General features: G+C 48.3%; 3 protein-coding genes across 4 annotated transcripts; 1 reads left to right on the forward strand and 2 right to left on the reverse strand.

Moving 5' to 3' along the window:
* Positions 1-1,474: 1,474 nt before the first annotated feature.
* On the forward strand, positions 1,475-14,033 carry LOC136425680 (sulfite oxidase-like). Of its 2 annotated transcripts, none has more exons than XM_066414619.1 (11): positions 1,475-1,592; positions 2,950-3,308; positions 4,041-4,195; positions 5,249-5,422; positions 7,082-7,231; positions 7,864-8,044; positions 9,479-9,611; positions 10,133-10,223; positions 10,589-10,699; positions 11,145-11,328; positions 11,759-14,033. In XM_066414619.1, the coding sequence occupies exons 1-11, from the start codon at positions 1,522-1,524 to the stop codon at positions 11,911-11,913; spliced, it is 1,764 nt and encodes a 587-aa protein (XP_066270716.1). In that variant the 5' UTR covers positions 1,475-1,521; the 3' UTR covers positions 11,914-14,033. The 2 variants fall into 2 exon arrangements, with proteins under 2 accessions (XP_066270716.1, XP_066270717.1); XM_066414620.1 differs by lacking the exon at positions 11,759-14,033 and adding an exon at positions 11,605-11,736.
* A 511-nt stretch (positions 14,034-14,544) lies between these two features.
* On the reverse strand, positions 14,545-18,046 carry LOC136425681 (arginine/serine-rich coiled-coil protein 2-like). Its single transcript, XM_066414621.1, has 2 exons — positions 16,815-18,046; positions 14,545-16,460 (listed from the first exon to the last, which is right to left on the reverse strand). Exons 1-2 carry the CDS (start codon positions 18,029-18,031, stop codon positions 16,052-16,054), a joined length of 1,626 nt encoding a protein of 541 aa, XP_066270718.1. The 5' UTR covers positions 18,032-18,046; the 3' UTR covers positions 14,545-16,051.
* Positions 18,047-18,093: 47 nt separating this feature from the next.
* LOC136425221 (uncharacterized) lies at positions 18,094-24,922 on the reverse strand. The gene is made up of 3 exons (XM_066414016.1): positions 21,206-24,922; positions 18,185-20,339; positions 18,094-18,123 (listed from the first exon to the last, which is right to left on the reverse strand). The coding sequence occupies exons 1-3, from the start codon at positions 24,487-24,489 to the stop codon at positions 18,094-18,096; spliced, it is 5,469 nt and encodes a 1,822-aa protein (XP_066270113.1). The 5' UTR covers positions 24,490-24,922.
* Positions 24,923-24,951: the final 29 nt, after the last annotated feature.

Raw genomic sequence — 24,951 nt, forward strand, 5'->3', positions numbered from 1 at the left:
TCAGTGCTGTACGACAGCGTCCTGTTAAGTAATAACTGACAGCCCAGCTACTAAGATGAGGACTGGGGCTATGCATAGAAAAAAAAGGATACTATGCAAGGGTGAAACTATAATCTGGGAAGAAAGGCGCAGTCGAGGCGACGAAGACTGAAAGAACAGTCATATCTACTTTTTAATCCTTTTCGACACCAACATTACCTAATACATTTTATTGTATACTTAGATGTTTGTTTATAAATGATAGATTTTCTTCCAGTGTTGGTGGAGTTGCTCATAGCTGCCCGTTTCCCCCAACAGCACATTAGCTTTTTTTGTCTTCCATAAAGTCACCCACAGCTGGGATTGCCACTGACCCAGTTTTTCCTCAAGAAAATTCAATCAGATTTCACTCAAAACCCCCAGGCATGCCCTTTGGGCCCAAAAAGGGTAGACAGGCCAGGTAGATAGGGCCAGCTTTTTCCGCAAACCCCCTAATAGCCAACGAGCCGGACATTGAGTAGCTTTTAGTAAAGTGCGCTCAAACATGGCCACAACTACTTTCATATCAATGTAAGCTTCTTATCTAGGAATCTCTTCCAAAAGTGCCAAGGATATAAGAGGGCTTTCAGAGTTTTCTTAGAAAATCCTAAGAATGCTAGAAAGTGTCCAGAAGTGTCAGTTAATGTGATGATACTTCCCAATTTTTCGCCTTGTGAAATATCTCACATTACTTCAAAACAATCCTTCTAAAAACAGCTCTATAAAACTAAGGTATAGCGCACACTGTCTTCACATTGAGGATTGAGAAAGGCCGGCACTGCAACACATCAGAGACGCACTTGCATTAAAGCTGTACAGTTGAAGAATTTGTAACGTCTTGCGCTACTCGTAATGTGCCGTAAAGAAAGAAAATCACTGGAGGCCTTTTTAGGCTTTATCAAACACGGATTTCAGATTACTCTGTACACAGACCGAAATCCTTCTCATGCTTCTATCATGTCCAACTCCCATATCAAGGTTTGAAGCACTCTCCAAGCAGATGAAAATTGTGACTTTCTTATGCTACGGTCCCAACTGCCCGGTGTAGTCCCGGCCGGGCCCCGGAGCAACAAATTTGTCACGGTGGACTGTCGGGTAAGGGGTGTGTGTGTTACCTCTCCACCCTAGTTACTGACGCTCCCCTCCCCAACACCTCTCCACCATAGCTACTGATGCCCCCCTCCCCAAACACCTCTCCACCATAATTACTGACGCTCCCCTCCCCAACACCTCACCATCATAGTTACTGATGCCCCCCTCCCCAAACACCTCTCCACCATAGTTACTGACGCTCCCCTCCCCAACACCTCTCCACCATAATCACTGACGCTCCCCTGCCCAAACACCTCTCCACCATGGTTACTGACGCTCCCCTCCCCCAACACCTCTCCAACATAGTTACTGACGCTCCCCTCCCCCAACACCTCTCCACCATAGTTACTGACGCTCCCCTGTTTGTTCCAGCGAGGTCATCGTGAGGTCAGCCGGTCAGAGGTCAGCAAGATGGCGGCGGCACGGTGCGTTCTGACGTGTGGACGTGTTTTTACGCAGTCAGCAGCCTCTTACAGCACCAGGTGAGGCCGTATAACGCACCTGTTCGCACCTGGGCAGGTGTAGGGTACAGGGAGGATAGTCCGGGGATCTGATCACCTGTGTGTCAGCTGTTTAAGAGTAACAGGATTTTTCATATTACCTCAAGAAGTTCTCCAGAAAAATTTGCCCAGAAATTCCTTTGGACAATTAGTCCGCAATTAAGTGTCATGATTTCCCTGGTGCAAATAAGGAAGGGAAACTGTTTTAAGACATTGATTCAAATGTTTCAAAAGCCAAGCTTCTGAGAAACTGGAAGTGACAGGTTGAGATATGCTTATCAGTCAAGAAACCGCACAAATATTTACATAAGGCCACAAACTAACGCCGCAGACTTTACATGTCGATTACTGCCTGTCTCGCCTGTTAAAATGACAAAGAAAAGTTTCGAGTCCAGCAGGCTTAAAAACAACCCTGATGTTATATCTGTATAAAGTTCACCCGTGCTGATGACCTGTTATGGGGACATGGAGGTAAAGTCCAGGTCACCCTAACCTGCCTGTAGCACACATACCGGGGTGGGTAGTCGGTAGGACATAGTAACCCATAGACAAACATCGACACAATCCCACAAACGTCTAGCATTCAGGGGAGAACATCATTTGGTTTTCAAGTGAATCAAAACAGATTTTTTTAAGGATGAGAAGGTTAAAAAACACTGTATTTTCTATATTCTAGGGTAGGGAATCTTTTTTTAATCACTCACACTTCCATACTGCAACCACCCCCTCCCTACCCACCCATGCCAGCGCCCAGAGACAGGGGATAACAACCTGAACTTTGCCCCAGAAAAACTAGGCCAGTGTTGTTTTTAGATTAAACCCAAGATGGATGCCAGCTGAGCTGAGATGTGAAACTTGAAAGGTTAGATTTGGAGGACTTGTAATTTTCCTGTTGTTGCCATGACGTGAGGAAATTTTGAAGAAATTATACTGTTTTTGGTTAGAACTTCACAACTGCAACTAAATTCCCAACTCTGCTTGCGCAGTGTCCAAGGTGAAGACCCCTATAAACCTGTTAACAATTTAAGTCTACACCATCATACTTAACAACATGTCCGAAGTGTTTTATTCATGTCTCAGAAGCCTTCAACTTTGACATAATACCACAATCCACCAAACTGCTCAGGACCAGCTCAAACTTTGAACTAGCTTATAACAAGTTATGTTCCTTCGTCCCTCTGTAGGTCAGCAGGGAAAACCCCCCTCTCCCAGAAGTGGACTGTGCTGCAACAGTCGTTACGACAGCATGCGCGGCGCTACATCACCAGTCGCACTGTGCATGTGCATTAATGACTATGAACTAGCTTATAACAAGTTATGTTCCTTCGTCCTTATGTAGGTCAGCAGGTAAAACCACCCTGTCCCAGAAGTGGACCATTCTGCAGAAGACGGTACGACAGCATGCGCGGCGCTACACCACCGGTCCAGCCGGCCGCACGTACGTCTGGCCCGCCACCGCGGTGGGCGTCGCCTGCGGACTCACGGTCGGAGCCGCTTTCTACCTGAACCAACGAGAGAAACTCGGCGCGAAATCTGCACCGACCTTCGAGCACGACCCGACCCCTGGAGGGTTCCGCACGAACTTACCGGAGTTCTCGCTCGAGGAAGTAGGGAAGCATAAAACGAAGGGAGATCGCGTCTGGATCACGTACAAGTCGGGCGTGTACGACATCACAGAGTTCCTAGAGAGCCACCCTGGTAGGTATTATATGTGTTTTATCCACCGATGTTTGAGTCTGTCGCCTCCCTCCCCTGACTTTGCACCACAGCTACACGTGTCACTGCTGTAATAGATGCATTCCCAACTGCAAACGTTCCCTGAGAAGTATTTACACATACAAGGATGGCTAATGCAGTACAATGCGGTCCCAAAAGTACAGGAGTGTATTCTATTCATGATTGTGTCAACTAAAAGTAACATTGCAACAATTAACATCTATATTCTTAAGAATGTTGTCCTCCTTCATCCCCCCCCATCATGACCGAAGTGGATTTCCTGATTCAAGCAGCCTCCTTAATCTTTTATTTATTTATTCGTTTGGCATGCATTGTATTTACATGCCAGGGTTGCCCAACTAGCTTAAGCTATTACAAAGGGCAACCCTGGGAGAAAAAAATAATCAATTACATTTAACATACATAATCATTACATTAAACATACATACAGATCACTACTAGATTAATTAAAAGGTTGGCATTCATATTTACATTATATACACGAATTCTATCGGAATGCCTGCAAGTAATTATAATGTTTACAGCTAGCTCCGTCGCATGTGTCACATAGAAGTATATACATATATATTAACTTAAACCAAGAACGGGTCTCCGAGGGAGGCCCAAGCTTTTCCTCTGATGGAGGGTACAGAGGTAGCTGTTCGTGTTTCTGATTCCTTAATCCAACCAGATCACTTTCACTTTCCCCCCCAGGCGGCGCGTCTAAGATCATGCTGGCGGCGGGCGGTTCCGTGGAGCCGTTCTGGGCGATGTACGCCGTCCACAAGGAGAACCCGGAGGTCTTCGAGCTGCTGGAGCCGCTTCGTATCGGCAACATCAGCCGGAAGGACCTCATCGAGATGCAGCAGGTTAGTTGGTTGGTTAGTTAGTTAGTTAGTTAGTTAGTAGGTTAGTTAGTTGGTTAGTTAGTTAGAGCCGCTTCGCATCGGCAACATCAGCCGGAAGGACCTCATCGAGATGCAGCAGGTTAGTTAGTCAGTTAGTTAGTTAGTTAGTTAGAGCCACTTCGCATCGGCAACATCAGCAAGAAGGACCTCATCGAGATGCAGCAGGTTAGTTAGTCAGTTAGTTAGTAGGTTAGTAAGTTGGTTAGTTAGTTAGTTAGTTAGAGCCGCTTCGTATCGGCAACATCAGCAGGAAGGACCTCATCGAGATGCAGCAGGTTAGTTAGTCAGTTAGTTAGTAGGTTAGTAAGTTGGTTAGTTAGTTAGTTAGTTAGAGCCGCTTCGTATCGGCAACATCAGCAGGAAGGACCTCATCGAGATGCAGCAGGTTAGTTAGTCAGTTAGTTAGTAGGTTAGTAAGTTGGTTAGTTAGTTAGTTAGTTAGAGCCGCTTCGTATCGGCAACATCAGCAGGAAGGACCTCATCGAGATGCAGCAGGTTAGTTAGTTAGTTAGTTAGTAGGTTAGTAAGTTGGTTAGTTAGTTAGTTAGTTAGAGCCGCTTGGTATCGGCAACATCAGCCGGAAGGACCTCATCGAGATGCAGCAGGTTGGTTAGTTAGTTAGTAAGTTAGTTAGTTAGTTAGTTAGTTAGCTTCGCATCGGCAACATCAGCCGGAAGGACCTCATCGAGATGCAGCAGGTTAGTTAGTTAGTTAGTTAGTTAGAGCCGCTTCGCATTGGCAACATCAGCCGGAAGGACTTCATCGAGATGCAGCAGGTTGGTTAGTTAGTTAGTTAGTTAGTTAGTTAGTTAGTTAGTTAGTTAGTTGGTTGGCTGGCTGGCTGGCTGGCTGGCTAGTTAGTTAGTTAGTTAGTTAGTTAGTTAGTTAGTTAGTTAGTTAGTTAGTTAGTTAGTTAGCTAGTTAGAGCCGCTTTGCATCGGCAACATCAGCCAGAAGGAAGAATAGTACACACATGTCGTTTCACTAACAGAGTTTCTTATCAAACATACACAGACGAAGAAGGCGGATCCGAACGACCCGTTTGCGTCGGAGCCCGGCCGCCATCCCGCGCTGGCGCCCAGCTCCAAGAAACCGTTCAACGCCGAGCCGCCCGCAGAACTGCTGGTGGATAATTACATCACGCCTAACGAGCTTTTCTTCGTTAGGAACCACCTGCCCGTACCTCAGGTGAGTCAAACAGGTGTTCCACAGGGGGGTTACTCAGGTGTACCACAGGGGGGTTACTCAGGTGTACCACAGGGGGGTTACTCAGGTGTACCACAGGGGGGTTACTCAGGTGTACCACAGGGGGGTTACTCAGGTGTACCACAGGGGGGTTACTCAGGTGTACCACAGGGGGGTTACTCAGGTGTACCACAGGGGGGGTACTCAGGTGTACCACAGGGGGGGTACTCAGGTGTACCACAGGGGGGTTACTCAGGTGTTCCACAGGGCGGTTACTCAGGTGTTCCACAGGGGGGTTACTCAGGTGTACCACAGGGGGGTTACTCAGGTGTACCACAGGGGGGTTACTCAGGTGTACCACAGGGGGGTTACTCAGGTGTACCACAGGGGGGTTACTCAGGTGTACCACAGGGGGGTTACTCAGGTGTACCACAGGGGGGTTACTCAGGTGTACCACAGGGGGGGGTACTCAGGTGTACCACAGGGGGGGTACTCAGGTGTACCACAGGGGGGTTACTCAGGTGTTCCACAGGGGGGTTACTCAGGTGTACCACAGGGGGGTTACTCAGGTGTACCACAGGGGGGGTACTCAGGTGTTCCACAGGGGGGTTACTCAGGTGTTCCACAGGGGGGTTACTCAGAACAGCCGTGGCGTCGGTGTGGCGTAATGGTGAGAGCATAGGGCTGCCACACAACGTGGCCTGAGTTCGATTCTGGCTCTCCCCCAGACATGTCTGGACATGCACCCGACGTTGTGCCCTTGGGAAAGGCACTTAACACAAAATCCCTCACTTCACTCAGGTGTAAATGAGTACCTAGCTTTGTCTAGGGACGTCCCTCGGATAGGACGTTAAATGGAGGTCCCGTGTTTGGGGAGAGCCACACCCCGCGCACGTAAAAGAACCCACCACACCTTTCGAAAAAGAGTAAGGGCATGCCCCGGTGTGCGATGGTCCCAAAACCTACAGTCGGCCGCACATGGGTTCGCCCTTAGTAATAGCCTCTGGCTAGTTGGGTAACCCTGGCAACATGCCGAACCAATGAATAAACAGCCCAAGTTGCGAATGACGGAAGAGCCTTGAACAATGGCGGACTTATGTAAAAGAAGTGAGGACTTCCAGGCTTTGGGGTATACAGGGCTCGAAATTCATCTTTGGGAATAGGTGCACTGGTGCACCCAAGTCAAAAAATTGGGTGCACAGAAAGAATTTTGGGTGCACCAGATAAAATAAAGTTTAATGTTCTTCAGAACATAATTACAAGAACTTCAATCTGTAATTCTATAGCTAACTTCAAAATTTCAAACAAATAATTCATTAAATAAAGTACAGCAAAAAGTTATCATGCTGTTTTTTATATTTACATTTCAAGAATATTCTGTATACTAGTGCACAATAGTACCTTATTGGCTACAAAAAATATTTAGGTGCACCAGTGCACCCACAGTCAAAAATTGGGTGCACAGCTCCAATTTTGGGTGCACTGGGTGCACATGCACCCACTATTTCGAGTCCTGGGTATATCTAGCAAAGTATAGTTGACTTTTCAATTTTAAGTTTAGCCTCCCTTTAAGTTGAAGCTGTGATGTCTTGAGAGATGAGCTGAAACTTTTTTAAAAATTGTTTGTTTCTTTGATTGATTAGTTAATTGATTGATTGGCAGGTGGACATGAAGAAGTACGTCTTGACAGTCGGAGGGGAGGGTCTGAAGAAACACTCCTTCACCTTAGATGAACTCAAGGAGAAGTTCAAGCATCGGAAGATGGTCGCCACGATCCAGTGTGCCGGGAACCGAAGGTCAAACATGATGGAGGTCAGGATACTTGGTTTTTTGTTTTGTTTTTGTGTTTGCTTGTTAACATCTCCACAAGCAAATAATTTTGGGATTTTTGCTAGACTCCTTTGAAATCTCAACTTAATTATTCTACAACAAACCTTACAACAACAATTGCTTCTTACTAATTGTACAGAAAGCCTTTCTGACTGTTTCTTTATTGTTTGTTGCTTCTTACTCATTGTACAATATGAGTCTTGTCTTCGAATAGAAATTAGAATAGAAAGAAATGCTTCCTAAATCTTTACAGACAAAAACTGTACGTGGTTATGTATTTATAGAAAAGATTGGATTTTGATCCCCTAGCAGCAGTCTTTGGTATTGCATTAGAATTTCAGTATTTTGTATGATTGACCAGGTGAAGGAGATGAGAAAGATTGCAGCATTCTTTGGAGGTCCTGGCTTCGAATCCTGTCATGTCACTGATCTTGCACCCTTCGAAAGGCACTTAAAACACTTTCCTCACTCCAACCAGGTGTAAAAATGGGTACCTGACCTTGGTTGGGGAGGTAAAAGGCGGTGGAAGGAAAGTGATGGGCAACAAACCACTGCCTCAAAAAGGCTATGGGACTACTGTACCTTCTTACCTTGAGGGTTTTTTTTCTATTCAGGTGAAGAAGATCAAAGGCCTGAGCTGGGGCATCGCGGCCATCAGTAACGCGGAGTGGACCGGCGTGTACCTGAGCGACCTCCTGGCGCACGTTGGGCTGTCGGACCCGGAGAAACGCGGCGAGCTGAAGCACGTGCAGTTCGAGGGGCTCGACCTGGACCCCGAGAAGGCTCCCTACGGAGGTCTGTTTCTCTCTCTCTCTCTCTCTATCCAATTTAACGTCTTTTGTTCCCCATCATATGGGGGTTGGACGTGCTTGCACATGGATGGGGGAGCCCCAGAACTCCTCATCAAGTGCACTCTTTTTTGTAGCAAGAGTTTTTACGGCTGGATGCCCTTCCTAACGCCAACCCAAACCCTACTGCTGGGCTTAGGACATGGGAAATGTGTGTTAAGTGGACAACGTCTGGGTGCATGTCCGGACATGTCTGGGTTCTCCCCTGGGGATTGAACCTGGGTCTTATTGGTTCATAGCCGGATGATCTGCCACTGTGCTACACAGACGTTGTCTGTTTGTTAATTTTTGTTTCAGAGCTGTCTCCAGCTTTAAAGTTTTTTTTATCTCTCTTATGGGAGCCCATGTTGTTGATTTTAGTCGTAAAGTCTGTCATTTCAAGCTTATGAAAATATGTTCTTATTGATTTCATATCAGTACAGATTCTTTTGTAGGATGGGGTGAACTTTTTTTCCTTCTTAGAATTAGAACCCAGAACCTTTTAGATAGAGTCTAAATAAACACTCCAAACCACAAGACCAGGTAGCTCATATTCAAACCCGGAACTTTTAGATTCCATGAACCCACCCTGACCACAAGACCGCCTTGCCAACGACTTGAACTCAGGACCTTAAGTGAACGACCCAAAACAAGACCGCCTTGCTAGGGACTGGAACCCAGGACCTTTAGATTCTAAGTGAACGACCCTAAACAAGACCGCCTTGCTAGGGACTGGAACCCAGGACCTTTAGATTCTAAGTGAACGACCCTAAACAAGACCGCCTTGCTAGGGACTGGAACCCAGAACCTTTAGATTTTAAGTGAACGACCCTAAACAAGACCGCCTTGCTAGGGACTGGAACCCAGGACCTTTAGATTCTAAGTGAACGACCCTAAACAAGACCGCCTTGCTAGGGACTGGAAACCAGGACCTTCAGATTCTAAGTGAAGGACCCTAAACAAGACAACCTTGCTAGGGACTGGAACCCAGAACCTTTAGATTCTAAGTGAACGACCCTAAACAAGACTGCCTTGCTAGGGACTGGAACCCAGAACCTTTAGATTCTAAGTGAACGACCCTAAACAAGACCACCTTGCCAGGGACTGGAACCCAGAACCTTTAGATTCTAAGTGAACGACCCTAAACAAGACCGCCTTGCCAGGGACTGGAACCCAAAACCTTTAGATTCTAAGTGAACGACCCTAAACAAGACCACCTTGCCAGGGACTGGAACCCAGAACCTTTAGATTCTAAGTGAACGACCCTAAACAAGACCACCTTGCCAGGGACTGGAACCCAGGACCTTTAGATTTAAAGTGAATGACCCTAACCACCTTGCTAGGGACTGGAACCCAGAACCTTTAGATTCAACACCCCTAACCACAGCCCCCCCTGCCCCAGGTTCCATCCCCATCGAGAAGGCGTTGGACCGGTCGGGCGACGTCCTGCTGGCGTGGGACATGAACGGGGAGCCGCTGTCTCGTGACCACGGGTTTCCTCTCAGGGTCATCGCGCCCGGAATCATCGGAGCCAGGTCAGTCCGATGTTTGTTTGTTTTATATGAATCGTCGGGGCCAGGTCAGTTTTAGTGTTTATTAACCTTTAGCACACTGAAGTAGCCGTTTGGCACCCAAATCCTTATTGGTTACAGAGTTAGGCAGCAGGGAGAAGGTTAAGTTTGCATAGTGTGTGTGTAGGGGCGGCTGAGGCTCCTATGCTGTGCTTTGGAGCCCTGGCCTGACCACTTAGGCAGGCAGGGCAAAGTTGTCCTTACCTTTATTGTTTGTTCCTTGTTTGTTTGTTTGTTTTTTGACTGTTTATGTGTTTGTTTGTTTATCACAGGCAGGTGAAGTGGCTGAGTAAAGTGTGGGCCAGTCCAGACGAGAGCCCGTCACACTGTAATGTTTGTTTGTTGTTTGTTTGTTTATTGTTTGTTTGTTTATCACAGACAGGTGAAGTGGCTGAGTAAAGTGTGGGCCAGTCCAGACGAGAGCCCGTCACACTGTAATGTTTGTTTGTTGTTTGTTTGTTTATGTGTTTGTTTGTTTATCACAGACAGGTGAAGTGGCTGAGTAAAGTTTGGGCCAGTCCAGACGAGAGTCCGTCCCACTGGCAACAGAATGACTACAAGGGATTCGCTCCGCAGGTAAAATTCTAGAATCAAATGTCTTTTTATTGATGTGCCTCAGTTGATGATGTTAAACTTTGTAGATTGAATGTAATTCAGTGTCACTCTGTGATATTTCAATAAGTGCATCTTGACCTTGACCCCAGTTGGACTGGGACTCGGTGGACTTTAAGAAGAAGTCTCCAGGGAAATGGAACGGTCTGGGCCGTGGGCACATGCAGTTGGATATGGACTGTGCCATTTAATAATGGGGGGATTAAGGGTCTTAGCCATATTTTAGCAATATTGTCCCAGTTGATGATTTTTACAGTTTGTTATGTAAATTGATTGTGATTTAGTGTCTCCCTGATATTTCAATAAGTGCATCTTGCCCTTGACCCCAGATTGACTGGGACTCGGTGGACTTTAAGAAGTCTCCAGCGATCCAGGAGTACCCGGTCCAGTCCGCAATCTGCGAGCCGAAGGACGGGGCTGTGTGGGACGACGACGAGGAGGTGAGCACCCCTGTGGGGAAATGGAACGGTCCGGGTCATGGGTATATGCAGTTGGATATGGACTGTGCCATTTCATAATGGGGGAGTGGTCCAAAGAATACTTTTAATAATAATAATGTTTATTCGTAGGAAAACTCTTTGTGGGAACCTCATTTAGGATGTAGGCTGATCTGAAATCACATCACTGATGTTGTTTTCCCGTTGCTAGGTGACAGTGATGTTGCTTCCCTGTTGCTAGGTGACAGTGATGTTGTTTCCCATTGCCAGGTGACAGTGATGTTGTTTCCCCATTCCTAGGTGACAGTGATGTTGCTTCCCCGTTGCTAGGTGACAGTGATGTTGTTTCCCATTGCCAGGTGACAGTGATGTTGTTTCCCCATTGCTAGGTGACAGTGATGTTGCTTCCCAGTTGCTAGGTGACAGTGATGTTGTTTCCCATTGCCAGGTGACAGTGAAGGGCTACGCGTACAGCGGCGGTGGGCGGGAGATTATCCGGGTTGACGTGTCGGCGGACGGCGGGAAGACCTGGCACCCGACGGAGCTTGTGGCGAAACCCGATCAGGGCTACAACCGCACCTGGGCCTGGACGCTGTGGGAGGCCACGCTGCCGCTGCCTAAGGAGGCTAAAGGTCGGTTAGTCCTTATTTGGTAATCATTGCCTTATTTGGTAACAATTGCCATATTTATCACCCAGACTTGGCATACCTTATTTGGCCATCAGTACCTTATTTGGTGTTTTGTCCTGATCCAGAAAAGTAGGTTGAGCTGTGTGTGAAGGCATACCTTATTTGGCCATTAGTTCCTTATTTGGTGTTTTGTTGGTTCCGGGAAAGCAGGTTGAGCTGTGTGCGAATGCATACCTTATTTGGCCATTAGTTCCTTATTTGGTGTTTTGTTGGTTCCAGGAAAGCAGGTTGAGCTGTGTGCGAAGGCATACCTTATTTGGCCATTAGTTCCTTATTTGGTGTTTTGTTGGTTCCAGGAAAGCAGGTTGAGCTGTGGGTGAAGGCACACCTTATTTGGCCATTAGTTCCTTATTTGGTGTTTTGTTGGTTCCAGGAAAGCAGGTTGAGCTGTGTGCGAAGGCGGTGGACTCGGCGTACAACACGCAGCCCGAGTCGTTCAAGCCGTACTGGAACCTGCGCGGGGTCGTGGCCAACGCCTGGCACAGGGTGCACATCAAGGTCGAACCGCCAGAGGGCGACGATGACTGAGTCCAGTTCCCACTGTGACCCACCTGGGCCCAGGAAAAGCAATGTTATGTTTCCCATCATGTCCTGAGAAAGTAGGGTCAGGTGGTAATGATGGGATTTTTTATCAGTTGGTAATGATGGGATTTTTCTAAGATTCTGACCAAATCCATCCAACAAATGCAGTTTAACAATACAAAACTGAAATGTATAAGGACAGGACTGGAAGCACAACATTTTCTATGCCTCAACACCTCACCATGCAGCAGGGTTATTCTACAGTTAACCTTCTCCCTGCTGCCTTGCTCCCTGTCCATTCACAGAAGGTTACCTCGACAGGGGGGTGGTTAAAGGATGCAATTATGGAATAGTCTACTTTTGTAAGAGGGGTGAGTTCACCATCTCCCTGCTGTGGGTGTCTGTTAAGAGTAGAACTTGGCAGGGAGGGGGTTTAAGTGACTACTCACAGAATTTCTGAACCATTTTCAGCGCCTTGTTTTCTATGAAATCACACAGGAGTCTCAGAAGGATTAAGTTTTAGAAGGATATAATTGTACTGCTTATATAAAAGTAGCATGGCTTTACTAGTAAGAAGAGCTGTGTGGTTGTTAAAGTCAATGATTATTTGCTGAAGAGACTGCTTTTTTGGTGTAACAATGGTGCAATTCTATAGGTGTCAACAGTAATTTTATTTGGGAGTTGGTTGTCTAAAATACTACCTGGAACCATGTGCTCGTAGGTGATGAAAACTTTGTTAAATTGTAATCTCCCAGCAGATTTATCGGTGAAATAGACATTATCCAAGATTTTTGTCTTTTCCTCGAGTAAATCAGCTTGGAGAGTCGTACAACAGTTCGTACTTTTATATAAAGATAACCTTGTAAGGGTAAAATTGTATGATGACCTTGTAGAGTAAACTTGGGATGACCTTGAAACTATGACCATGTAGAGATGGTCTTGTAGGAATGACCTTCTACTGAGGATGACCTTGTATTAATGCGTTCCTGTAATTTCATGGTCATGTAATTTCCTGTTCAATGAAATAATAGACAGTGGATTTATTTTATATTTCAAAGACTATCATAAGCTTGTTTTTTTCTGTTGCCAGTTTTGACATTCCAACATTTTTTGCTTGAGAGAAGAGAGGAGTTGCCAGGAACAGTAACAAAGTTGTAGATGGGGAATGTCATTGTGAGAGGTTGGAATCTTATCATTAATTATGGCACATGGCATTAATGAAAAGACCTGGAAATGTGTAACCAGTACTGAAGGTACTAATCTGATGAAATATTGTTTGGATCTAATGTGACTGTATTACTGGTGTGGTACAAACTGTAGATGGGGAAAGCCATTGTGAGAGGTTGGAATCATGGTTCTTAACAATGAACCATTGCCAATTATGGCACATGCCATTAATGAAAAGACCTGGAAATGTGTAACCAGTTACTAAAGGTTTGAGAAATTTGTTAAATTAATCATTTTAAGTGATTCAAAGCTCCAAGGCTGGAAGTAGGTAGGAAGGTGTAAGTGAGGATAGGATCTAATGTTATTGTATGGCCACACTCACTCACTCACTCACTCACTCACTCACTCACTCACTCACTCACTCACTCACTCCCATAGTTTAGTATGATCACGGTATGACCGGGTGTGGCATAATGTGTAGATGGGGAAGGAGTCATTGTACAAGGACTGATCGCTTTGGTTTCTATTGGAAGTTGTAATAATAAATGTACTAACTTAAAGAAAGTGATCTGCAAAGCTTGAACTGTCTCTCTCTATCCATTTTAACGTCTTTTATTCCCCATCATATGGGGGTTGGACGTGCTTGTACATAGATGGGGGAGCCCCAGGACTCCTCATCAAGTGCATGTCTTTTTTGTAGCAAGAGTTTTTACGGCTGGATGCCCTTCCTAACACCAACCCAACCCCTACTGTATACGTAGACGCCACTATTTTGAAATTGAAGGCGGTGCAACTGCACAAGCGGTCATGTTTTCTATGACATTGAAGTGCTGAAAATTGGTTTAAGACTTTAAACTTTAGTCTTGTGGAAAGCTGCTTTGGAAAATGTGATGCTTTTTGATGTTTCAAGGCAGAGGGGGAATGGAAATATTTAGTTTCTCAATAAAGGATACAGCAGACATATGGTAACTCTTGTCCTGTTTCTTTTGCAAATAGTAAACTAAGGATTTGGTTAGTTTTACTTCAAATAATGCAAGAAAATGAATGTTAGAGGAACAATTCTGTTCCGATGAAGCTTTCCTAACATGAAAAACAAGAAGGGTGGAGAAAACTTGTCTAGATCTTCTGTTGTGCCCCTACGGTCAAATAGTTATGGAAATTGTAGTACCAGTAGATGACTTCAGCGAAGCTTTCCTATTAAAACTTTGACAAGGCCAGATGAATTTCTAATAGACATCTAAGAGTCACAAATTGTTGATGCAAGATTTACATATCAGGTTACATCTTAAGTGTTTGATTTTTAACCAAGGAGATTTTATTCATCTATATAAAACTTCCTTGGTTTAACATATAAATTTCTTGCACTTGGAACAGAGAGTGAAGCAAGAAAGTACAGTATTATCTATCTTTGGTGTAAACTTCCATTTGTATATCCTGACATTAAAGCAGACGAAAACCCGGAGTCTGAGATTAAAACTGGGTGAAATAATCCTTTTACTACATCATTCACTGAAAAAGAATCTTGGAAGCCAAGGAATGAGTTCCATCACATTTTTGGTATTGACAACAGGGTTTCAAAAGCTCCATCATAAATCTACAATAATATAATAACAGGATATTCTGAACCAACACTTCCAAACACAGCTCTACTTAATACCCTGACTTCATTATGTACTGCAACTCTGTAGTTTTTTACAAGTTATTTACAGGAGTTACTAACTTATCAGCAAGGGGTTGGACTGTACATGTGTTATCACTGTAAATCAATGTTTGAAGGATTTCAAAATCATTTTATCAGAACTGAATCGAGACTTACTGTATAAATACTTGCACAGACAGCTATATTCCATTCCACACTTGAAGTCCATAGAATAACATCATATCTTCATCTATTGACAGGCAATTGCAACATGACTTTAGCACCTTTCAACAGCAAACATAACGTCAGCATCAGAATTGCTTCGAACAAACCTTGACTAGCGCTCTAATATCTGACACTGGTTTGGAATTTGAGGATCTAAACAAAAATGCCACACTGGGCTGCAGAATGTGGAGTGAATTTGTACATCAATAATTTATTGTTCCAGCCTCAAAAGTCCATGTGATGAAAACATCTTAGATAAGAACATAAACTGACTCCACAAATGATTACAAAAAAAATCATGCATCTTTGCTTTAAAAAATACTTGAGGCTTGCAAATCAAACTTAGACATATTGCCAACTTTTTCAAATACATCACTTATATATGTATTACTCGTCATCAAGCAATTCAAGATACTAACATCTTTGAACAGAGTAATAAAAGAAATAAGAATCTGCAATCAAAAAGTTCACATTTCTTCTTCACATCTTGTCATCCTTGTGTCACTACAAGTTATTGATAGTGAAAAACATTGTGGCCTATTCCATTAACAAAATGGGCAGCTAAAATCTGACCAAATCAACTTATCGCAAAGTTGCTCTATCAACTACTGCTAACATGTTAACCTTGGGCCACATCAATTCAATCTGATGGTTCTTGGATTCTGCAAATATAACGCTGAACTAGAAAAGCAAAACTGAGTCTATAAGGAGAAAGTTTATATTGGTTCACAGTTTCAGGACGAGTTGTTACTGAGTCCCGTAGCTGGCCCGTGGTCCCCGAGGTGTCTATGAGCTCCTCAGCCGGCCCCTTGAGCCCCTCAGCCGGCCCCTTCAGCCTCAAGGTTGTTCAGTTGGCCCCCAAGGTCGGCCCCTTCGGCCCCGAGGAAGTTCTTGAGCCCCTAAGCTGCCCCATGGCCCTGACATTGTTCTTGAGCCCCCAAGCTGTTCCCTTGAGCCACCCAGTTGGCTCCTGGAGCCCTTCAGCTATAGCCATGAGCCCTGATGTTGTTCTTGAGCCCTTCAAATGGCCCCTCAGTTGGCCCCTTTAACCTCACAGTTGGCCCTGAGGCTGTGTTTGAACCCCCCAGATGTTTCCTTGAGACCAAATGCTGTTCAGACAGTCCCCCGAGCCTCGAGAGTGTTCCTGATCCTCCCCAGCAGCTCCGGGTTGTCCATGATCTTGCCGACGGCCTCCGGAGTGACGGGGATGCCGACCTGCTGCAGGTACCGCTCCACCAGGCGGCGGTCCTGAAGGGGGGTCCAGAAGATCCTCTCGATACTGTCAAGGGCCTGTGGGTTCTGCAGAACCCCCTCCACAGCCTCGCGCCTCACCTGCACCCCCATGCTCTTCAGGTATGCTACGACCATTTCCTTTTTATCAGCGTTTCCAAACGAAGCCGGTTCTACTTTCTGGGCATTTGATACAGAAATCGTCCCCTCTTTGGAGGTACTTGGTACAGTCTGCCCCCCTACGGAGATACGTGGTACAGTCTGTCCCCCCGCGGAGGTACTTGGTACAGTCCTGGGCATGTCTTCCTCCAGAAAGGGTATCTGGTTTCCAGTCGTCGATGACCCCCAAAGGTGTCTCGTTACTGAAGGAAACACGACACCTGCAGTACTTACAGCTGTGCTGGCTGCTGTGCCCTGTAGGGTGCCCCGTCCTGTGCTTTGCTGAGTGCCCTGCTTTGTGCCCTGCTCTGCGCTCTGCTGTTGGCCCAGTGACGTCCCTGCCCCAAACAGGTGTTGATACGCCGTCGTGTTCCCCAAGTTGAGCAGCAGCGGCTCATTCTGTGTCCCAGCGGTTTTACTCCTGCCTGTGGACTGGAGCACACCACTACCGGAAAAGCCTGTCTCTCCTGAGGCTGGTACGGAAGGCTGCCCCCCTGCGGAGGTACTTGGTCCAGTCCTGATCATCTCCCAGGCTTCCGTGAAGCTCATGCCGGGAGGGAACACCACGGGGGGCTGGCCTGCCGCCTGGGTCCCAGCGGCCGGGGAGGGGGGCACAGCTCCAGGTTTCCAGCTGGTTGGAATTTGGCCCACGCCTTGTAACTGGCTGGCCCAGCTGGTTTGGCCCATGTCTTGTGACTTGTTGGCCCAGCTGGTTGGGATTTGGCCCGTTAGCTGGGCCGCAGCATCAGGGACCTGCAGGGGCCACGTCTGGGTGTTTTCAGTCTGCTGCTGTTTAGGGGGATACTCAGGACCTCTCCTCTCTCCGGGCCCCTTTTTGTTGCCTCTGGGACTTGGACTGCGGCTTCTCTTCCGTTTTGCACCGTTTTGGCTGCTTCTGTCTGTTTTAGATGTTTTCTCCGGGACGTTGTGTGGCCGGGATTGAGAACTGTTTCCAGAACGATCCCGCGACTGGCTATGGCTAGTCTGTCTGCTGGATCCCCGATCCTGCTTTTTACTTTGACTGCCGGATCTATGACCACTGGACTTGGGATCTCTACCCTGACTACTGGATCTGAGATCCCCTCTCCGAATCTGACTACTGGATCTATCATCTCTACCCCGGCTTTCAGTCCTGGATCTGTGATCCCCTTTCTGACTCAGACGGCTGGATCTGTGATCTCTACTCTGAGTGCTGGATCCATGATCCCCTTTTCGACTTTGACCGCTAGATCTATCATCTTTACCCTGGATCTGACTAGTACTGGATCTACTAACCCTACCAGATCTGGGATCCCCTCCCTGACTTCCACGGTTGGATCTGTGATCTCTATCAGATCTCTGACTCTTTGGACTTCGGTCTGTTCCCCGGGTCTGACTGCTGGATCTCTTTTGTCCACTTCCATCACGGTAGCTTCTATTTCCTTTCTCTGATTCTTTCCCGGACTTCTTGACCTCTTTTGCACAGGAGCTTCGACTCTCACTCCTGTGCTCCTGTCGAAGTCTTCCCTCACCTCTCGGTTGATCTTTCCTTTCTCTACGAGAGCCTCTTCTCTCTTTATCTCTGCTGCTAGCTTGTGACTCTTTTCCATGTTGATCCAATGAGCTCAAAGTCCTTGCCTCTATCCCTGCCCTCCCCTCTGCATACTGACTTCCCTTATGATCAACAGCACCCATGATATTGGAACCCCCCTGTGCAGCCCCCATGGCGGTGGAACCCCCCCAAACAGCCCCCATGGCGGTGGAATCCCCCAAAACAGCCTCCCTAACTACAGCACCCCTCTCTGCAGCCCCTCTGCCTGTGGCATCCCCCTGAACAGTCCAACTGCCAGTGGCATCCCCCAGAAAATCCCAGCTGACTGTGGCACCCCCCTGTCCAGCCCCCCTGATAGTGGCATCCCCCTGTCCAGCCCCCCTGATAGTGGCACCCCCCTGTGCAGCCCCCCTGCTTGTAGCCCCCCCAGTGATGTCTGAAGTGCGCCCTACGCTTCTGCCCAGCTGGTAGTGGTCCTCCCGTTGCTCCGGCAACAGGAAAGGGCTGGGGGTTCGGCTGTTACTACGGTGATGGTCATCACCGTGAATGCGGTCGCCATGGATACCTGGACCTGCAGGTGGACTCATCATATACTCCTCATGAGGTAAGGGGGCAACCGGCTGGCTGAATTTGTCCCGGGCACTTCGGTCCTGTAGGAAGCTTCTGAAGATGTCGTTGTAACTGGTTTGTGGAGGTTCAGCTGGAATGGTCGGCATACTGTTGCCTGGTGACCTGGGGGCAGGGAAGGGCTGGTCTCCTGCGCTGTAAGGTGGGGCCCCGGGCTGGTCATGGTTGCCATGGATACCAGTTCTGGCAGGTGGACTCGTATACTCTTTGTGGGGCAGAGGGCTGAGTTTGTCCAGGGCATAGGGTGGACTTTGGTCCCTTGGCAGGTTCCTGAAGACGTCGTCCTGACCGGTTTGTTGGAGAGTCTGCTCCTCCCTTCTGTCGCTCCTGTTGTACTGAGCATCCCGGCTGTCTGGTGGAGGTTCGGCTGGGAAGGTAGAGTTATCGTAAGCAGGTGCCCTGGGTGCAGAATAGGGCCAATCTCTTGTATAACTCCCTGCAGCGTCCTCGTGTCTGTCCAGCTTTCTGAGTCGGTCGGCTGAAGTTTCTCTCCTGTACCGACCAGGGAGGAACTCATCCTCCTCTCCCCTCTCCCAGGATCGGCCTCTCCCCCGCCGGTCCTCAGCTCCAGGCCAGGAGCGTTCCTCCTCATCCCGCTGCTCCCTCGCATCTTCTTCAGGCAACCAATCACGCTGGGCCATGTAAGCAGGACTAGTCGGGCGACTGTCGTCACGGCGAGAATCTCCATGGAAATGCTCATGCTCATACCGACATGGGCTCGTGTCATCATGGTGAAGGTCTCCATGGAAACGCTTGTGGTCATGCCGCAGTGGGCTCCTGTTGTCATGGCGAGGGTCTCCATGGGAACGCTCCTGGCTCTTGTCCCTCCGGTAGCTGCTGCTCTCTGACGTCACCTGAACGCGCCTGTAATCCACGTCCTGATTGGCTGACACCTGCTGCTCTGTGTGGTCGCCATGGTGACCAGTCTCCTGGGGGAGGTGTTTAGAATGCTGGGCCAGCTTGTCGTCTAACGCCTTCCTCTCCGCGGCCAGCCGCTCCCACTCCTCCTGCAGCAGCAGCTTCTCAGCAGCCAGCCTCCGCGCCTCGCCCTGCGCTGCCGCGTCCTGTCCGTCTTCACCCGGCGGCTGCCCGGTCTGCAAACCTCCCGGCTTCGGCTGTTGCCATGGTTGCACCCCTCCTGGCATTGTCTGTTGCCATGGTTGCGTCCTTCCCTGCATTATCTGTTGCCATGGTTGCGCCCTTCCCGGCATCAGCTGTTGCCATGGTTGCGCACTTCCTGGTATTGTCTGTTGCTGTGGCTGTGCCCCTCCCGGCATCGGCTGTTGCCATGGTTGCGCCCTTCCCGGCATCGGCTGTTGCCATGGTTGCGCCCTTCCCGGCATCGGCTGTTGCCATGGTTGCGCCCCTCCCTGCATTGGCTGTTGCCATGGTTGCGCCCCTCCCGGCATCGGCTGTTGCCATGGTTGCGCTCCTCCCTGCATTGGCTGTTGCCATGGTTGCGCTCCTCCCTGCATTGCCTGTTGCCGTGGTTGCGCCCCTCCCTGCATTGCCTGTTCTCTTGCTAGATCCCTTTCCTCCATTTTCTGCTGCCACTTCCTGGCCCTGTCCGTTGCCCTGCTGCTCGTCAGCATGTTCCCCAAGACGAATCTTGTCACAGTGAAGAACCTCGCCTGAAACTCGACCTTGCACAGCCCCCTGACCAGCTGCGCGACCTTGATCTGCGCGCTGTCCCTCTTTGGGAGGCAGTCGGCCACGACCCGGCGTAGCAGCCGCAGTTTCCAGACGGAGGCCGGCGGCAGCTGGTGGCGCCAGGCGAACTGTTCCATCGCCGCGTCGTTGTTGTGTTTGCTCGTCCAGGAGATCTCCGTGTTTTTCGCAAGCTCCTCCTCAAACCTGGGGTTGGAACCAATCAGGCATCATTACTCGTGACCAAGATACGGCAAATTCATTCTGAACTCTTTATCAAAAGGTGGAAACCGGTAAATCGTCAGCTGTCTGACGCCCAATCGACCGAGTTATAGCAAATTATTTATTGTACTGTTATTATATACAATTAGGATTTTACCATGATGGTCAGTACTGTTATCATATACTATTACTACTATTAGGATTTTACCATGGTCAGTACTGTTATCATATACTATTAGGATTTTACCATGGTCAATACTGACCAACGGAAGTGTTCTCACTACGGTAAATGCAGAAATGTTCCCGGTGGTTTTATGTTCGCGGTTTTTGCGGTGAAGATTTACCGACTTAGAACCACTGCAAGAAGCCTTCCATGATGTGATTGTAGCCCGACTAATTGTTTCAAACACAAACTCAAAACCACCGTGAACATGCCCCTAACATATGTATGGAAGACTCTCATTGTGTTGATCCCTTGCCAAACTGTTGTCTAATGCCAGAAATACATATGCAGCACTAATGCTTGGTTAGTGCACACTGCCATGGTAATTTCATGGTAATTATGCTAAGGAGCGCGTAGTGCGGCATTAATGCTACATTAGACAACAGTTGGGCAAGGGATGTTCTCACAACATTCTTCCACAAATTTACTAACTCTGAATTAAAATCAAAGGTTACTTCTTTTGTTTGAATGATTTATCTATTGTTGTAATCTAATAAAGGGAGGACTTTAAGTAAGCATTTAGCTTTTGGTCTTCCTTGCACTGCTGATAGATTTCATTTGTCTGTATTATTCGTTTAAGTGCGAATAAATAAATAAATAAATAAACAAACAATAAACATGAACAAACCCGTAAATCCGCCTTTCAACAAGTCGAGCAATCGATGGCCTCGGGAAGATACTCTCCGCCGCCTCGAGCAGCCTCTGAGAGAACGGATCTGTGATCAAAGTTCCGCCCGTGGCTTCTTTCTGCACCGCTGCAGAAGCTTGTGGGGTTCCTTCTGACGAGAGACCAGGCTGTGGCTCCTGGCTGGTCTGATCTGACTCTCTCTCAAGTTCTGCTGCAGCTGTTTTTTGGGTTGCCGGCGTGGCGTTTGTTGGAACCCTGTCAAACGCGACTGCCATCAGCTCCGAGATGTTCCGTCTGAAATTGTAAAACTCGTCCCGAAGGACTTGCAGACAGCACTGTCGCGCCCGCTCGATTAGTTCGAAATGATTTTTGGGAAGGCAGCGTTTGTAAACCCTGCGTAAGAGCTTGAGTTTCCACACAGATCCGGGAGGAAGTTTCAGCCGCCCTGCCAACTGGTCTATCATCGTGTCATTGTTCTGCTGATGTCTCCAGAAAAGCTCTTTGTTTCCCTTTAGCTCCTCTGCAAACCAGTTCATCACTTCTTTGACTTTCCCCACTTTCCTTTCGGTGTAGTTTTCCTTCACCACAGCAAGCAGCCTCTGAGAAAACGGTTCTAAGACTAGATTCCCGCTCCAGCCTTCATCCTGTAAACCGGCAGGTTCTTGGGCTGTTCCTTGTGAGGAGGGACCAGGAAGGGCTGGTTGTGGCTCTTGACGGGTTTGATCTGACTCTCTCTCCGGTTCCGGTGCAGCTGTTTTTTGGGTTGCCGGCGTGGCGTTTGTTGGAACCGGGTCAAAAGCGACTCTCATCAGCTCTGAGATGTTCCTTTTGTAAAACTGGTCTCGAAGAACCTGCAAACAGAACTTCCGCGCCCGCTCGATCTGTCCGGGATGATGTTTAGGGAGGCACCGTTTATACACCCTGCGTAAGAGCTTGAGTTTCCATGCAGACCCGGGAGGAAGATACAGCCGCGCTGCCGTCTGGTCTATCATCGTGTCATTGTTCTGCTGATGTCTCCAGACGAACTCTTCATTTCCCTTTAGCTCCTCTGCAAACCAGTTTATCACCTCTTCAACCTTCTCCCCTTTCCTTTCAGTGTAGTTTACCTTCACTGCAGCCAGCAGCCTCTGAGAGAACGGTTCTAAGACTAGATTCCCGCTCCAGCCTTCATTCTGGAAACCGGCAGGTTCTTGGACAGTCCCTTGTGAGGAGGGACCCGGCAGGGCTGGTCGTGGCTCTTGACGGGTTTGATCTGACTCTCTCTCCGGTTCTGGTGCAGCTGTTTTTTGGGTTGCCGGCGTGGCGTTTGTTGGAACCCGGTCAAATGCGACTGTCATCAGCTCGGAGATGTTCCTTTTATAAAACTCGTCTCGAAGAACCTGCAAACAGAACTTCCGCGCCCGCTCGATTAGTTCGGAATTAGTTTTGGGGAGGCACCGTATATAAACCCTGCGTAAGAGCTTGAGTTTCCACACAGCCACACGAGGAAGATTCAGCCGCGCTGCCGTCTGGTCGATCATTGTGTCATTGTTATGCTGATGTCTCCAGAAAAACTCTTTGTTTCCCTTTAGTTCCTCTGCAAACCAGTTCATCACCTCTTCAACCTTCTCCACTTTCCATTGGGTGTAGTTTTCCTTCACTGCAGCAAGCAGCCTCTCAGAGAATGGTTCTAAGACTAGATTCCCGCTCCAACCTTTTTCCTGCAAACCGGCAGGTTCTTGGACAGTCCCTTGTGAGGAGGGACCCGGCAGGGCTGGTCGTGGCTCCTGGCTGGTTGGAACTGAAGCTGGAGCCATTTCTGACCGTGCGACGTCAACGTCTCTTGACAACGTGAGGAAGATAGCTTCGATGATCCCGGCTATCTTGCCTCGCCTGAACTCCCCTTGCAGGATGTGTATGCAGAACTGTCGGGCTTGCTGGAGGTGCGACTGGTAGCCGCTCGTCACCGGCAGACAGGTCATCACCACTCTCCGCAACACCCGCAGCTTCCACACCATGAAATGTGGAATCTTCAAACGCTCGACCATCTGCTCAAAAACCTTATCACTCTTCTCAGCTGACTGAGTGCCTCCTGAAATAAGCTCCTCTCCGAACTTGTACACAAGGATTTTAGCTTTCTCCCTTTTTGCTGGAGAGTATTTTATCTCGACCAGCTTAAGCATCTTCCTACAAAAGTGTTCTTGGGTTAAAGAACCCAGTTTGGCCCAGTTTGGCACTGTGCTGTTCTGTCCTGTGCTGCTCTGTCCTGTGCTGTTCTGGCCTGTGCTGTTCTGGCCTGTGTTGGTCTGTCCTGTGCTGTTCTGGCCTGTGCTGTTCTGGCCTGTGCTGTTCTGGCCTGTGCTGTTCTGGCCTGTGCTGTTCTGGCCTGTGCTGTTCTGGCCTGTGCTGTTCTGGCCTGTGCTGTTCTGGCCTGTGCTGTTCTGGCCTGTGCTGTTCTGGCCTGTGCTGTTCTGGCCTGTGCTGTTCTGGCCTGTGCTGTCCTGGTCTGTGCTGTTCTGCCCTGTGTTGTTCTGCCCTGTATTCTTCTGGCCTGTGCTGTTCTGCCCTGTGTTGTTCTGGCCTGTGCTGCTCTGCCCTGTGTTGCTCTGCCCTGTGTTGTTCTGGCCTGTGCTGCTCTGCCCTGTGCTGATCTGGTCTGTGCTGTTCTGGTCTGTGCTGCTCTGGTCTGTGCTGCTCTGGCCTGTGCTGATCTGGTCTGTGCTGATCTGGTCTGTGCTGCTCTGCCCTGTGCTGCTCTGGCCTATGTTGTTCTGCCCTGTGCTGTTCTGGCCTGTGCTGATCTGGTCTGTGCTGATCTGCCCTGTGCTGTTCTGGCCTGTGCTGTTCTGCCCTGTGCTGCTCTGCCCTGTGATGTTCTGCCCTGTGCTGTTCTGGCCTGTGCTGTTCTGCCCTGTGCTGCTCTGCCCTGTGCTGTTCTGCCCTGTGCTGTTCTGCCCTGTGTTGTTCTGGCCTGTGCTGATCTGGTCTGTGCTGATCTGCCCTGTGCTGTTCTGCCCTGTGCTATTCTGCCCTGTACTCTTCAGCCCTGTGCTATTTTGCCCTGTACTCTTTTGCCCTTTGCTATTCTGGCCTGTGCTTTTCTGTCCCTGTCTGTTCTGGGCTGATTTGTTCCCTCTAAGCCTGTTCTGCCACGGCCTGTTTTCATTCTTAACTTCCTGTTCTATTTCCACATCGCCCATGGCAACGCTCTCATCGCCCATGGCGACGCTCACACCCCCTCCTCCTGTCTTCTGACAGAAGGAGCAACGGTCTTTAAACTTTAGCTTAAGGCAAAGACGATGCATCAATCACTGCAGGACACACTGCAGGACGCCTGTCAATCACTGCATCCAGCTGCAGGAGGTTAGAGTTCACTGCTGCTGTTGTGCTGGCTGCTGATTAGCTTCTTTGTGACAACTTTTGTCGTGAAGAAGTTCCTTGTAGTGGACGGGCACTTTGACAGTTTGCTGAGAGAAAATTCCTTCCCAGCAGGACCTGCAGAGCAAAGGCAGAACACACAGTGAGGGAGGAATGCCTAATATGGCAGAAAAAGCTACCATGTGCCCAGCATGTGACTATCATATGCCCAGCACGTGACTATCATGTGCCCAGCACGTGACTATCATGTGCCCAGCACGTGACTATCATGTGCCCAGCACGTGACTATCATGTGCCCAGCACGTGACTATCATGTGCCCAGCACGTGACTACCATGTGCCCAGCACGTGACTATCATGTGCCCAGCACGTGACTACCATGTGCCCAGC

This window comes from Branchiostoma lanceolatum, chromosome 19 (genome assembly GCF_035083965.1).
Source record: "Branchiostoma lanceolatum isolate klBraLanc5 chromosome 19, klBraLanc5.hap2, whole genome shotgun sequence".
Taxonomy (NCBI): domain Eukaryota; kingdom Metazoa; phylum Chordata; class Leptocardii; order Amphioxiformes; family Branchiostomatidae; genus Branchiostoma; species Branchiostoma lanceolatum.

Excerpts from the sequence above, each read along its gene's own strand:
- LOC136425680 (XM_066414619.1), top strand. The coding sequence starts at position 1,522 with ATGGCGGCGGCACGGTGCGTTCTGACGTGTGGACGTGTTTTTACGCAG. Across the intron at positions 7,232-7,863 it reads GAAGGTCAAACATGATGGAG|GTGAAGAAGATCAAAGGCCT; the intron begins GTCAGGATACTT and ends TTTTCTATTCAG. Across the intron at positions 10,224-10,588 it reads ACAAGGGATTCGCTCCGCAG|ATTGACTGGGACTCGGTGGA; the intron begins GTAAAATTCTAG and ends CCTTGACCCCAG.
- LOC136425681 (XM_066414621.1), bottom strand. The coding sequence starts at position 18,031 with ATGGGGGCTGCACAGGGGGGTTCCAATATCATGGGTGCTGTTGATCAT. Across the intron at positions 16,461-16,814 it reads AGTACCTCCGCAGGGGGGCA|GACTGTACCAAGTACCTCCG; the intron begins GCCTTCCGTACC and ends AGACATGCCCAG.
- LOC136425221 (XM_066414016.1), bottom strand. The coding sequence starts at position 24,489 with ATGCATCGTCTTTGCCTTAAGCTAAAGTTTAAAGACCGTTGCTCCTTC. Across the intron at positions 20,340-21,205 it reads GTTGAAAGGCGGATTTACGG|GTTTGAGGAGGAGCTTGCGA; the intron begins GTTTGTTCATGT and ends TTCCAACCCCAG. Across the intron at positions 18,124-18,184 it reads CTGGACAGGGGGGTGCCACA|GCAGAGGGGCTGCAGAGAGG; the intron begins GTCAGCTGGGAT and ends GGGATGCCACAG.